The sequence below is a fragment of the Dendrobates tinctorius genome, unplaced genomic scaffold (genome assembly GCF_039654945.1).
Source record: "Dendrobates tinctorius isolate UK_male_01 unplaced genomic scaffold, ASM3965494v1 ptg000093l, whole genome shotgun sequence".
NCBI classification, from domain to species: Eukaryota; Metazoa; Chordata; class Amphibia; order Anura; family Dendrobatidae; genus Dendrobates; species Dendrobates tinctorius.
This window is the reverse complement of record NW_027361761.1, coordinates 23,131,134-23,146,113: the sequence shown is the minus strand read 5'-3', so window position 1 is coordinate 23,146,113 and position 14,980 is coordinate 23,131,134. Positions and strand designations below refer to the sequence as shown.

The window sequence follows — 14,980 nt, the reverse complement described above, 5'->3', positions numbered from 1 at the left end:
CGCTGCGGATTCTGCTGTGGATCCGCAGAGGATTTGGCCGCTGCGGATCTGCAGCAGTTTTTGCTGCGGTGTACAGTAGCATAATATCCTATGGAAAAAAAACCGCTGTGCAGACGCTGCGGAATTTTCCGCGCGGATTTGCCTCGGTTTCAAAACCGCAGAAATAATTGACATGTCAATTCTTTCTGCGGATTCCGCTGTGGTTTGCCATCTCCTCCATTGTGGAGATGAAAAACCACAGGGCAAAACCGCAGAGCAATCCGCAGGTCTTTTGACCTGCAGATTTACCTGCAAATTTTACAAAATCCGCACGGCCAAATCCGCAGAGCATTCTGCAGCGTGTGCACACACCCTAAAAGCTAAAAATTTTGAAAAAAATAATTTTGAGCAAAGATTTAACACCTTGATGACACGGCGATTTTTCGTTTTTACCTCCCTTTCTTTCAAGAGCCATAACTTTTTTTATTTTTCCATCAATATGGCCATGTGAGGGCTTGTTTTTTGCAGGACGAGTTGTACATTTGAATGACACCGTTCATTCTTCCACATAGTGGACTGGAAAATGGGATAAATAATTCCAAATGCATTGAAATTGCAACAAAAAAAGTGCAAATCCATAATAGTTTTTGAGCTTTTTTTAATTACCATGTTTACTATATGGTAAAACTGACCTGGAAGTATGATTCTACAGGTCATTGCAATTACGCAGACACCAAACACACACAGTTTTGTTTTCATCTAACCCCTTCATGACCGGAGCTTTTTCGGTTTGGCGTTTTCATTTTTCGTTCCCCTTCTTCACAGAGTCGTAACGTTTTTATTTTTCTGTCAATATGGCCATTTTTTGCGGGACGAGTTGTACTTTTGAACGACATCATTGGTTTTACTATGTCGTGTACTAGAAAACGGGAAAAAAATTCCAAATGCGGTGAAATTGCAAAACAAGTGCAATCCCACACTTGTTTTTTGTTTGGCTTTTTTGCTAGGTTCACTAAATGCTAAAACTGACCTGCCATTATGATTCTCCAGGTCATTACAAGTTCATAGACACCAAACATGTCTAGGTTCTTTTTTTATCTAAGTGGTAAAAAAAAAATACAAACTTTGCTAAAAAAAAAATTGCGCCAATTTCGGATACCTGTAGCGTCTCCATTTTTCATGATCTCGGGTTGAGTGAGGGATTATCTTTTGCGCGCCGAGCTGACTTTTTAATGATACAATTTTGGTGCAGATACGTTCTTTTGATCGCCTGTTATTGCATTTTAATGCAATGTCGCGACACCCAAAAAAAACGTAATTTTGGCATTTTGACTTTTTTATCACTACGCCATTCAGCGATCGGGTTAATCCTTTTTTTATTGATAGATCGGGCGATTCTGAACGCGGCGATACCAAATATGTGTATGTTTGGGTTTTTTTATGGTATTATTTTGAGTGGGGTGAAAGGGGGTGATTTGAGCTTTTATACTTTTTTTATTTTTTTTATATTTTTAAAAACATCTTTCTTTAACTTTTGGCATGCTTCAATAGCCTCCATGGGAGACTAGAACCTGGCACAAGTCGATCGGCTGTGCTACATAGAGGCGATGAGCAGATCGACTCTATGTAGCTGAATTACACACTTGCTATGAGAGCCCCCCACTGGGCGGCACACATAGCAATCCAGGAGACCTCTGGTTGTCATGCCAATGAACCGATGACCCCCGATCATGTGATGGGGTCACCGATGCGTGTATTTCCAGCACGATTGTCGGAAGCTCCATTTAAATGCTGCTGTCAGAGTTTCACAGCAGCATTTGACTAGTTAATAGCCTAGGGTGGATTGCGATTCCACCCGCGGCTATTGCGGGCACATGTCAGCTGTTCAAAAAAGCCGACATGTCCCGGATACCGACATCGGCGTACTATTACGCCCGATGTCAGTAAGGGGTTAAGTAGTGAAAAATAATTTGGAAATTTGTAAAGAAAAAAAATTATTTTTTGCTTTTATTGCCATTTTTCAAGACCTGTAACATTTTCATTTTTTGGGATCTGGGGCTGGGTGAGGGCTTATTTTTTGCAGCCTGAGCTGACAGTTTTACTAATATCATGTTGGGGTAGACATCATGTTTAGATCTCCTTTTGTTGCATTTTATTGCAATCTTGTGGTGGCCATAAAAAGTTGATATTGGTATTTCGAATTTTCTTCTCGTTAGACCGCTTGCCGATCGTATTAATTTACTTCACATTTTGCTAGATCGGAGTTTTTCGAACACCAATACCAAATATGTGTAGAATTTTTTAATTATTATTGTTTTATTTTTAACTGGGGAAAAAAGGGGTGGTTTGAACTTTTCTGGGGGAGGGGTCATATTTTTAACAACTTTTTTTTCCCTTTATGCTATATTTAATAGTCCCCTTAGGGGGCTTGATCATGCGATCGCCTGTGCTATGTATAGCAGAGCTTCAGCACAATCGTGATCTCCTATGAACGCCGGCCACAGGCTGTCTTTCATAGGAGGATTGTAATGGCAGGCACGGGGGGGGTCTTAAGCATATCCTCGGCTGTCATGGCTGCCCGGAGACGTAAATGTACGTCATATGTCGTGAAAGGGTTAAATCTTCCACAAAAACAGCCTCTATTCAGGTATCGTCCTAGCTCATATGAATGTCATGGGTGTTCTCTATTTGGGACCTTCCTTCTATGAGCTAGAGGAGGAAGAAATAATAAGTCTTTGTCTGGCAGGCTTAAAGGGTTATTTCTATCTTCATAAATGAACATTGTCATGTAAAACTAGGACATGCATGTCTTTAACTGCCTATTAAAATTTTGAGCCGTTCTTGAGATATTAACTTTTCTTTATACAGTTATTATCTTGTAGAGTTACCACTGATGCTAGAACATGTGCAGCGCTTACAAGCTCTTTTCTTTTAAACATTTTTATTAAATTTTGTGTATATATACATCACCAATTATCGATCATCAAAGAAAAACAGGAAAAGTAGCATTTATAAAGATGTTGAGCAGAGGCAAAAGAGAGGAAAGGTAGAGAGAATAAAAAAGGAAATAAAAAGTTATAGTAATTATGTTGCCTACAGTCAAAACTAGACCTCAAAAGCTAGTCTTCACTGCTTCCAGTCAGCTGCTGCCAGCAGCCCCCATCTGTCTTGTTGTTTCCAGCATCACAGAAACATTATTCAAGGTGTTGTAGTCTGCGGGACGAGATTGTGTATATGTGCGTGTATGCATACACCTGCCCGGATGCCCACATTCCGGCACGAACACTCCCCCTACCCTCTTGCATAGATACAGGGTTGGCCATTTATATGGATACACCTAAATAAAATGGGAATGATTGGTGATATCAACTTCCTGTTTGTAGCACATTAGTATATGGGAGGTGGGAAACTTTTCAAGATGGGTGGTGACCATGGCGGCCATTTTGAAGTCAGCCATTTTGGATCCAACTTTATTTTTTTTCAATAGTTAGAGGGTCATGTGACACATCAAACTTATTGAGAATTTCACAAGAAAAACAATGGTGTGCTTGGTTTTAATGTAACTTTATTCTTTCATGAGTTATTTACAAGTTTATGACCATTTGAAAAAATGTCTTCAAAGTGCTGCCCATTGTGTTGGATTGTCAATGCAACCCTCTTCTCCCACTCTTGACACACTTATCGCAACACCGCAGAAGAAATGCTAGCACAGGCTTCCAGTAGCCATTGTTTCAGATGCTGCATGTCTCGTATCTTCACAGCATAGACAATTGCCTTCAGATATCCCCAAAGATAAAAGTCTAAGGGGGGCAGATCGGGAGACCTTGGTGGCCATTCAACTGGCCCACGACGACCAATCCACTTTCCAGGAATGCTCGGACCTGACACCCATAATTGATGGTATGGTGTGGGATATGGGGTACAAAGATAGTGGGGCCATTCTTCATCAATGGAAACCTCAATGCCACTGGATATCTGAAATTGCTACATGATGATGTGTTGCCCTTTATGCACTGAAGATGGCATGTTTCCTGAGTTTTTCCAGCAAGATGGTGCACCACCACATTATGGGTGTCAGGTCCGAGCATTCCTACAAGGAATCTGACCCCCTTAGACTAGCCAGAAAGGCTTAATTTTTTGGCACTTCCACCACATGTGTATCATTGTACCCACCTCCTAGGAGCATCTCCAAAATTTGGGATTAATTTTTTTATTAAATTTAAGGAGTTTTGCCGGGGACATGTACCACCTCAACAGGACCTTGTACCAATTCTTATGTACCCTTATGCATCTAGAGGATTTTTTTGGTGCTATTAGTGCCCTTTTTATTTCAGAGTGGGACAGAAATCTGTTCCCGTCCGCCTCCCATTTGGTTATAAAAGGTAATTTCCCTTGAAACTGCTCCGAGATTAGCAGTTTGTATAAGGCCGCTACAAGTCTCTTAGGCCGGTTTCACACTAGCGCATTTTCAGCGCGCGCACGGCCGGGGGTAGCTCCGCCCCCGATCCGGCTCTCTGCCCGGCGTGCCCGCCCCTTCCTTGTAGCGCCGCCTCCTAGCGGACAGCGGCGCCTGCGATCGGCGCACCCTATCTTTAGCATAGGGTGCGCCGATCGTGCGCAGGCCGTGCGCTAGTTGCGCTTTGACCTGCGCTGCGCACTTTTGACGGTGCGCCGTGCGCGCCAAAATCCGAAAAGTTTGATTTTGGCGCGCACGGCGCACCGTCAAAAGTGCGCAGCGCAGGTCAAAGCGCAACTAGCGCACGGCCTGCGCACAATCGGCGCACCCTATGCTAAAGATAGGGTGCGCCGATCGCAGGCGCCGCTGTCCGCTAGGAGGCGGTGCTACAAGGAAGGGGCGGGCACGCCGGGCAGAGAGCCGGCTCGGGGGCGGAGCTACCCCCGGCCGTGCGCGCGCTGAAAATGCGCTAGTGTGAAACCGGCCTTAGGAGGATTACTTACTGCAATGAAGGATTCAAATCCCGTTACTTCTCTATTAATGTTGGATTCTCTAAAGATAGATTTACGTTCAATAGAAAATTTATGTGAGAAATGGATTAATCACTGTAGTGCCCAGAAGTTGGTTTAATTCCTCTTTAGAGGGAATGATCCCTTTATCTAATGTTTCCTGTAACGAGGTGGTAGAGTCTCGTATTAAGAAGAGTATTGTTGCGTTTTGTGATGGGGAAGATGTGAGAAGAAGATCTCTTGGAGAAGAGGAGATGAGCGGGAGAGCAGAGCTGTTTCATCTATGGACTGGACCACATTTTATATGTTGTAGTTGTAAATGGGTTTTAACCAAGGTGGGCCTAATATGGTTGTGGGCGCGGAAGTTTAGTTGCCTGAGAGGGACTTTAAGATTTGCCTCTTCTATATCAATCCATGTTTTGTTTGCAGGATGCCTGATCCAGTCTACGATCCTTTGCAGGTGTATGGTTCGTTGAACTGTTCTGGGGTCTGGAAGATCAATGCCTCCCTTTATGGTGTGGAAGAGTAATTATATGTGCTGCAACTCTTGGCTTCTTATTTTGCCAGAGGAATTGTCCAATTGTCTGCAGCTCTAAGAAAAAAGATTTGGGAAGGTGAATCAGAATAGCTTGCATTAAATATGTTACTTTGGGCCAAATAATACTTTTCAAAAGATTTTTCCTACCCAACCATGAGATAAATGGAATATTCCACTTAAATATAAGTTTAGTTAAGTTCTGTAGCATAGGAGGAAAATTCAATTTAAAAAGTTCACGCAAATTAGGTGAAATCGAGATGCCCAAGAATTTGATACAGGGGAGTGACCAGTTAAAGGGAGAACTGGCAGCAAGTTGGGTCTTCAGAGAATTCGGAGGCGGTTATGTTCAGGACCTGCGATTTACTCAGGTTCACCCTGCAGTTGGAGAGCGTTCCAAACACGTCCAGAAGCTCCAGGATGGCCTGCTTTGGGTTTCTGATCATTATCAATAAATTGTCTGCATATGCAGCTACTTTATGTTCCATGCCGCCACAGCTGATGCCCACCACCCTCCTGTCACCTTTAAGTTTGTTTAGGAATATTTTAAGGGTTAATATAAAGAGCAGGGGAGACAACGGACACCCCTTTCTGGTGCCATAATAAATATGGAAGGATGCAGACAACTGATCATTCACCATTACTCTTGCGGTTGGCCTGCTATACATTGTGAAGATCGCTTCAATGAATTGACCTGGAATATTGAAAGTTGCTAGAGCTTCTCTCATGTGAAGCCAATCCACCCGATCGAATGCTTTTTTCTGCGTCTGTTCCCAGCAACACTAGAGGGACGTGCGAGGTCTGTGCAAACTGGATGATTTGAATAACTCGTTGAATATTATCTTTGCCCTCTCTGCCGGGAATGAATCCAACTTGGTCTGCTTTAATAATGTTTGGGAGAATTGTTATTAGTCTATTGGCCAGGATTTTTGCGTATAATTTAAGATCTGTGTTGAGTAGGGATATGGGCCTGTAGCTACTGCAGAGAGAAGAATATTTTCCCTCTTTTAGAATTATTGGCTGCAAGTGTATCTCCATGGCGGGGCGTACCATTAAGAGCATTATTGAAAAGCTTCAGCAATTAGGGACGTAGAATACTGCCAAAATTGTCATAATAAAAGGAGGATAGCCCGTCTGGGCCCAGGAAGTTATTTTTTGGAGTGGAGGACCTCCGCCACCTCCTTTTCTGTGATCGGAGTGCATAGAGATTTAATCTGCGGATTCGATATCTTTGGGAAGGATATGGCATTTAGAAACGCTAGAATTTCCTCTCCTTTATCTCTATTCGCTTTTGGGATTTTTGCACTTTAATTGAATAATTTCTCATAGTATTTTCTAAACTCTGCAGTCATCTCTTCTGTCTTATAAACGTAGGTCCCCATATCTATCTTCGGGGGATGAATGATTTTGCCTTTCTTTTATTGATTTGGGACATCATATATGTGGCGCCCCTGAGGGTTCAGTTGCCACAGAGGTACTGCACCTCCTCCTGAGGTGTAGTATCCCACTCTCCAGGTAAGATGGAACACCTGACCAGCCTCCAACACTCACATACCACACAAACACAGTAGAGTAGCAGAGCAACCTTTGTGGCTCCCTGCGTGGAACACAAGAGTGCTGGGAGGTGGGTGGAGCTTAGACTGCACATGAGAGCGGGAGAATGTCAGGAAGTAGTCAGTCTGTGAGAGAAGATCCCCGTAGAGGGATGGAGTGAAGGAAGTGCTGCAGCAGACTCCTGTGACCTGGAGCTGCTGGCACGAGAAAGAGCCATAGAAAGCCTTCAGAAGGAAGATAGTTTAATACGGAACGTAAGGAGAAGAGAACTAAGGACTAGGGTCAGAGCAGAACCCTTCCTGAAGTTTGAAGCTCATGGCCAGAGTCTGGTCCCCGAGGCTGTTTGTGAAACTAATGTTCCAGCAGCAGACACCGGAGGAATAGGAGCTGTGACCACTCTATTCCCACAAAAGACTCGAAGACACAGCGGCAACCTATGTGTGAGCCGGGACATGATGGATGGAGTCCCCGAAGCAGGCTACAGTCACTTGTCATGCGAGTAGAGTTCCAAGGAACATCTGAGAGGAGGAACTTGGGTTTAACACACAACTACAAGTACTTCAGTATAAGCGCTAGAAAGGAGACGTTCAGAACAGGCACACGAAAGGGAGAGCTGGAAAGGTTAATTCCGTCTGCCTGGGAGTTGGCTGAGCCCCTGATCTGCATTGAAGTGGGCACCTGTCTGTGCCAAGAACATGAGTAAAAGAACTGGAACTGCATTCATCTGTCTCATTGCCTTCTTCCTGCGCCAACCCACTCAGCACTGCTACATCTCTGTGCCTATCACTGCACCATCTACTTTTCCTCACTATCTCCTCATTTGCCAACCTCATCTACTCTGCCCTGGCACTACAGCCCTACCTGTGGAGGGCTACAACATCATTGCTGCATCACACCATCTGTCCCAGAGAGGCAACCCTGCAGCGCTGGTCAAACTGACCAGAAACCACAGGAGGCGTCACGAATCATCTCAATGACTTTATCTCCATCACTCTACCCCTTTTACATTGACCGCCTGAGGCCACGGACCGGGTCACTGCCGCTGTGATATCTCCCATTGTAATCAATGGGCCCGGCACCGAGTACCCCACAGCCTCTGGGGGCGAGTCATATACCTCGTCAGTCTGTCTCCGTGTGCATAGTATTTGTACTTAGAATATAAATATTGTTTTGCCAATTGTAGGTTTAGATGGTTACTTAACTGGTTCCTTAGATTATTTAAAAGAGAGTTGGGATAGCAAAATGGATTTTTTATGTTGTTTTTCAATAGTCTGAATTTTGTCAAGTAAGTCCTGTATTTCCTTCTCTTTTTTCTTTGTAATATGAACAGCCAATGATATAAATTCTGCTCTAATGAAGGATTTGCGGGCTTCCCATACAGTCTGGAGGGGTACCTCATTATTATCATTAATTTGAAAGAATTCATTGAGTTTTCGGAAGATCTCACTACAGATCTCTGTATCCATGAGTAATAGCTCATTTAGTCTCCAGCTAAATTCTCTTTTGGGAATATTTGGAATGGAGAAATCCACCTCGATTGGAGAGTGGTCAGAGAAAATATAGGATTTTATCTTTGGGTTAGAGAAACGCTCCAAAAACTGTACCTGTACAAATATATAATCAAATCTCTGGTAAGAGTTGTGAGGGGCTGAGAAGTGAGTGAAATATTTAGTAGTGGGGTTAGACAACCTCCAAATATCAATTAAGCGAGCCCTTTGGAGCAAGTCTCTAAGTTTACCCAAAGCTTTCTGTGAAAAAGGCGTTTTCCCTGATGAAGTGTCCAAAGGTGGCTCTAGGGCGCCATTGAAATCTCCCCCAACACCAAAATTCCCTCCAAGAAATCTCGCAGTAGATCCAACAGGTCCATAAACCAAGGGATTTGTCCACTGTTCGGTGCATAAATGTTCCCTATTGTAATCAGTGTAGAGCCTACCTTGCCTTTTATGAATTTATATAACTACCATCATCATCCATAATCTGATCTAGTAGGGTAAAAGGTACTTGTCTACTTATGCCTATGCTGACCCCTCTCGATCTCCCAGCCTGTGAGGGGCAATGTAACCATTTAGAAAAGGATGTGTTGGAAATAGATGGGACATCACTTAATTTTAAGTGTGTTTCTTGTAATAAGCAAAAATCTTCTTAATTTTTCTTTAAATATTTCAGTATCTGGCCTCTTTTTGAAGAGGAGTTGAGTCTTCTAATGCTGTATGAAAGAATCTTATAACTAGTCCTACTTACAGAAGAGAGTGGAGCCATATGCATATGCCCATAGGGCACCCCTTCTGGGCGGGAGGCGCGGAAGGGATCGTTTTCTGGAGAGTGACCCATGAGGTTACATAATCAGCATTCCTGACCGTAGGAACTGGTTAAGTCTGCTAATGTCTGTTACTCAGATTGTTCAGTGAGTAGTGGGAGGGAGAAAACTAGTTAAGATGAAAGAGAGCAGTTATTTGTACAATGTAGTTATAAAACTTTAACAGGTAACTTAACTCCTCACATGTTAAGCCTCTAAGAACCCTTCCAGGTGAGGTGTGAATCATTAGAATCTGAATAACCGTCATCAGGGACGGCACCTGAACTCTTCTATTTATGAATTATATTAAAACAGTATTTTTTTTTTATTTAGAAGTAAATACGTTGGTTAACAAAATGGTCATTACAAAAAGATATCAACAGCACTTGGGTTGCTCAGCTCTGAACGCGTTATCTCCGTCTACAGACAAAAAGGCAGGAAAAGCAAAACACGGAGGGCATAGCCCTTAGAAATTAAAGTTAATCTTGGATCAGCTGCTTGGGTGTGAGCTTTCTCTGCTTCCTCTTTATTTTTCCTGCGTGGCCAGTGGGGGCAGGTTCCCAAGCCATCGGAGGGGTGACTGGGCAGGTGGTTGTTAGGTCTTGCACAATGTTCCACTCTTCAATGTGCATGTCAGGGATGTCTAGTATTGAGAGTGCTTCCTTTAGGTCCTCTCTAGTGCGGATGGTCACTCTTTTCCCCTCCACTGAAAACGCTATCCCGAATGAAAACTTCCATGAATAAAGAATCTTCTTCTTTCGTAGAGCTTCCGTGAGAGGTTTCAGGATCCTTCTTTTCTCGAGAGTCTGGGGGGGGAGATGTCCTGGAAGATCTGAATGTGAGAATCTTCAAAAGAGATACTGTCTACTTTTCTAGACTCTTTCAGAATATCTTCCTTTACTTTGTCATTTAGTAGATGGCATATTACGTCTCTGGGAGTTTCAGAGGGCTTAGGTTTTCTCTTGAGCGCTTTGTGTGCTCTTTCTTTAACAACCTCTTCCTGATATTTATCACCTAGTATTTGAATAAAGAGGGCCTTGGTTGTAGTAGGTATAGACTCAGAAAGCACAGACTCAGGAAGGCCTCTGACACGTAAGTTGTTTCGACGTCCTCTATTTTCCTGATCCTCCAAGGCATCAAAAGCTGTGTTTATGTAGTGTTGACACTTATGAAGAATCTCAGCGGCAACTACAGAGAAATTGCAGGGACTCTTGAGTGTTTTCCGGTGTTTCCACTCTCGGTCCAATTTGGGTTGCTTCTTGTTTAATGTCCTTAATGTCTTTCATCAGGGGGTCTACTGCTGTGAGAAGAGCCTCCTGAATAAAAGAGCGAGAGACTGGCCTCGTATCTTGAGTAGATTCCTCCGTGTCACTGTTCATGTCCTCAGCTATTGAGCCCCTTGTGGTAGTGGCTAGGTCTTTGGAGAGAGGAGACACTTTTTGAGATGATGTCTGGGGAGGTAAATTAGTTTATTTTTAACAAATCTTTCAATATTCCCTTTTAAATTTTTTATCTGTGTGATAGTTTCCCTGGAGGGTGCTCCTCCTATTTTAACCATTTTGTATGTGGTGTAAAATTATTGCTGCATAATTTAGGCTATGTCCACACGTGCGGAATTGCCGCGGAAATTAGTATTTCCTATGTGTGCAGAATTCTCATGATTCCGCACAAAGAATGAGCTTGCTTCGTATTTTTCCACGATGCGATGAGATTCTCCTACTGTATCCTCACCCATCCCTGTAGACTGTGGGCCCTCGCGGGCAGGGTCCCCTCTCCTTATGTACTTGTGTGTTCCTTGTCTTACACATGTTTATTACACTTGTCTATATTTCCCCTTTTCACATGTAAAGCGCCATGGAATAAATGGCGCTATATAAATGCATAAAAATAATAATAATAATAATAATAATAATGGGTTGCTTTTTGTATGCGTTTTCGCAACATTTTCCTGGCGAAAAAACGCGGCAAAAGCGCTTAAAATCCTCGAATTCCGCACGTGTGCACACAGTCTTTAGGGCCCGTTACACATAGCGATATCGCTACATGTGATACTTACCTCCGACCGTCTCCCCGCTGTCTGTCGCTGATCGCGCGAGAACGTCCTGGACCATTTCACGTCGGGCGCTTCCTGTGGCGCCGAAGAGCGACGCGTGGACGCGGGCAGAGGATGTCAGGATCGCCTCGTCTGACAGGTAAGTAGCGACCCCCGACCGCTGCTTTGTCGCTGGTGAGATCTGCCTGTGTGGCAGCTCACTAGCGACCACTTAGCGATGCACCAGCGATCCATATCGTTGTCGGGATCGCTGGTGCATCGCTTAGTGTAACGGTACCCTTAGAGTTCTGTGCCATAAGCTTCAGGGAACACACATTACCTCAGGCAATGAAGCAAAGAAAACAATCCTCTAAGTGATGGCTGGTGTTATAGTCAAGACTACAAAGAGGAATATGCTATGTCCTTCTTCTGTCACCAGGTGTAGCTCCAACCCTTAGGGTATGTGCACACGTTGCAGAAAATTTCTGCACAAAAACCTGAATCCCTTCCCAGAAACCGCACCTATTTTTCCGCGGCGGTTTTTGCGCGTTTTTTGCGCGGTTTTGATGCGTTTTTTACCGCAGCGGTTTCTAAAAGCATGGGAGAAGCCTAAACCGCGGAAAAAAACGCAAAATTAATGTGTATGCTGCGGTTTTTACCGCGATGCGGTTTTTTCGCGGTAAAAAAAACGCATCAATGTGCACAGAAAGTGCAAAATGCATAGGAATGAATGGGAAGCTTATTTTTAGCTGTTTTATAGCGGTTTTATTGTGAAAACCGCGGTAAAAAAAACGCTAAAAAAACGCTGTGTGTGGACACAGCCTTATGTGAAGAGCAGGAGATTGTGTAAATAGAAGATGCAATCAGGAGTTTGATCAGGCGGTAACTGAGCTGGAGAGGAGCTAGGTTGTCTATATCGGAGTCAGGGAAGGGAGCAGGTATCAAGGCAGGTGAGGGCTCCTTTCTAATCAACAGATCTTCATGAGGTATGTTCCTGTCAGGGGGCCGCACTCTTCTCCTCAGAGCTGCACTAAGTGCAGTTGCTAAGATGGCCACTGTAGCTTTTCCCGGGCATTGCCTCACCAGATCAGAGTCTCCTTTCAGGGCTGACCCAGGGGACTCCTGGCGTCTACACACTCCTCCACTGCTTCTCTACTCACTCAGGATGCTGAGGATAGTTTTGAGACTCCAGTGAGTGGTTCTTCCCTAGAGTGTACAGAGCTCAGCTCAGACAAGTCTTCTCTGGTCCAGAGCTTACCCCCTCACCCCTGAAGCACACTGTTACCTCCTAATCTGGGCCGACTTCATCGCAGTGTTTTGTTTAGGCCGGGGTCAGACTTGCGAGAAACTCGGACGAGTCTCACACGTCAATACCCGGCACTCATAGAAATACATGCAGCTGAACGCTCCGATCCGAGTGCCGGCGGCAGTGCCGGGTATTGACGTGCGAGAAGTTGTCCGAGTTTCTCGCAAGTCTGACCCCGGCCTTACACGCTAGACAGCAGCGGTGGTCGGTCTCTAAGGCAATAAGATGTAAACAGAAGGAAAAAAAAGGATTAATATCTCAAGAACAGCAGCAAATTTTAAGACAGTGAATTGTAAAATTGCTTGTTTTTACAAGTGCCCTGCGACAGTAGGCGTCTATGAAGGAGGGAATAAAGGGATTAACCATTTAATGAACCAGCGCATGTAATACTAATATCCCATTTATGTTAACTGCAGCTGCACAGAGTGTATATCAGTATGTGTACTACACGGCCCTCACCCTGGAAGGATACGCCAGCGCAGCAGCCGAAGCTTCTTTTATGAGCCCAGGAACAGTACCGTTCACAGTCTACATCAATTCTACATTAAGCATGAGCCTGACGAAGCTCAACATCACCACAGGTAACAACGTGTATACTTTATCTGAATTGATAAACTGGTCAATATATAAATCAGTTATAATCTGAAAGAAGGTTACTACAATGAGACGGCAATCATAATGATGGGATCACAAAATAGCTCGGGTACAAAAAGGAAATCAGGACTAAGAAGCTTAAAGGGAATCTGTCAGCAGGTTTTTGCTATGTAATCTGAAAGTAATATGATGTAGGGGCAGAGACCCTGATTCCATCGATGTGTCACTTACAGTCCTGTGTTTTTGTTTCAATACGATTAGGGATGCAGACATGTGGAAGTTCAGGTTCCGGTATCCGACGCAAACTTTATTCCAAAGTTCATTTTGGTTACCAGAACTGTATCCGAACTTGAACCAGAACCTGAAGCCCTTTAAAAACAATGGAGACCCAAACTTTTCATATGGAAAATATTGTCATTGTCTCTTTCTCTCTCTCACACATGAGACCTATATTACTCATAAGCAACAAATGATGAAATAAAGAACCAATCCAGCAAGTTCTTTTTAAAGGGAAGGTGCCGTGTTTTTTTCATAATTTAATGTAAAAAAGAAAATAGCATAAAAAGATATTGTCTCCTAAGCTTGACTCAGTGGTGTGTATGTTTTTTTTTTTTTTTACTGTATTAATGTAGCCACTGGGGGCTGCCGTCTTACCTCTCTGGCTGCTGAACGACACTTTCCATGCTCATTTACGGCAGTCCCTTGGCATAAGACATAACAGTAACAGTCGGCTCCCAACCCTATCTGTATCATTGCAGCTGCATCAGGAGTGAACTGGGCACGCGTCTGTGGGCAGCTCAATTCATGGCTGTAGGTGTGGCCAGGCGCCATCTTATTAGAGCCCAGTGCTTTCCTTTTAGCTCCATTTACACTCTATTGCAAGCCCTGGATGCTGTACTGTTCCAGCATAACTGCTTGGATGTTCACTCTGCACATACCAGCTGCAGGAGAGGAACCAGGACAGAGACCGAGCTGCTCTTTCCAAAACACCCGACCAGCTGCTGCCCCTGCTCCCTGCTGTTTAAAAACACTTGGCAATCTGCTGGACATCTAATCCTCTCCTGTGTGATACTGACTGCTGAGCTGTGTATCTAATTCTATCCCGTGTGATACACAGCTCAGCAGTCAGTATCTAATCCTCTCCTGTGTGATGCTGTCTGCTGAGCTGCGTATCTAATCCTCTCCTGTGTGATACTGACTGCTGAGCTGTGTATCTAATCCTATCCTGTGTGATACTGACAGCTGAGCCGTGTATCTAATTCTCTCCTGTGTGATACTGACTGCTGAGCTGTGTATCTAATCCTCTCCTGTGTGATACTGACTGCTGAGCCGTGTATCTAATCCTATCCCGTGTGATACTGCTCTCCTGAAATACTCTGTGCTGCTGTCACCCTGCTGGTTTTATGTGTGATCTACATGGTGGTATTGTGTATGATCTATGTGGTGGTATTATGTGTGAAGTATATGGCGGTATTATGTGAGAACACTATGGCAGTATTATCTGCTAAAAGGGGACCCATTCTAGGGTGGTTCTGGCTGAGCACCTGCACACGGGTCAGGGGTAATAGTTAGGTGCACTCAGGGGAGGGCTGGTGAGGCAGCTGAAGAGAGGGGTCTCATTTTTATCGTTACTGTATGGCTACATTTCCCCCATCCTGCTTCCCAGCGTCACCCAGGACTGTGCCTGTCGCCTCGCTTTCAGACATCGCCAGGACAGGA

At 44.1% G+C, this 14,980-nt stretch overlaps 1 protein-coding gene across 2 annotated transcripts in view; it reads left to right on the top strand.

Moving 5' to 3' along the window:
• The window catches only part of LOC141098610 (adhesion G-protein coupled receptor F3-like), a 130,529-nt gene that overhangs the window by 19,094 nt on the left and 96,455 nt on the right, over nucleotides 1-14,980 (top strand). For both annotated transcript variants that reach the window (XM_073586572.1, XM_073586571.1), the window contains exon 4: nucleotides 13,084-13,248. In XM_073586572.1, coding sequence (XP_073442673.1) covers nucleotides 13,084-13,248 — 165 coding nt within the window. The remainder of the gene's footprint in view (nucleotides 1-13,083; nucleotides 13,249-14,980) is intronic.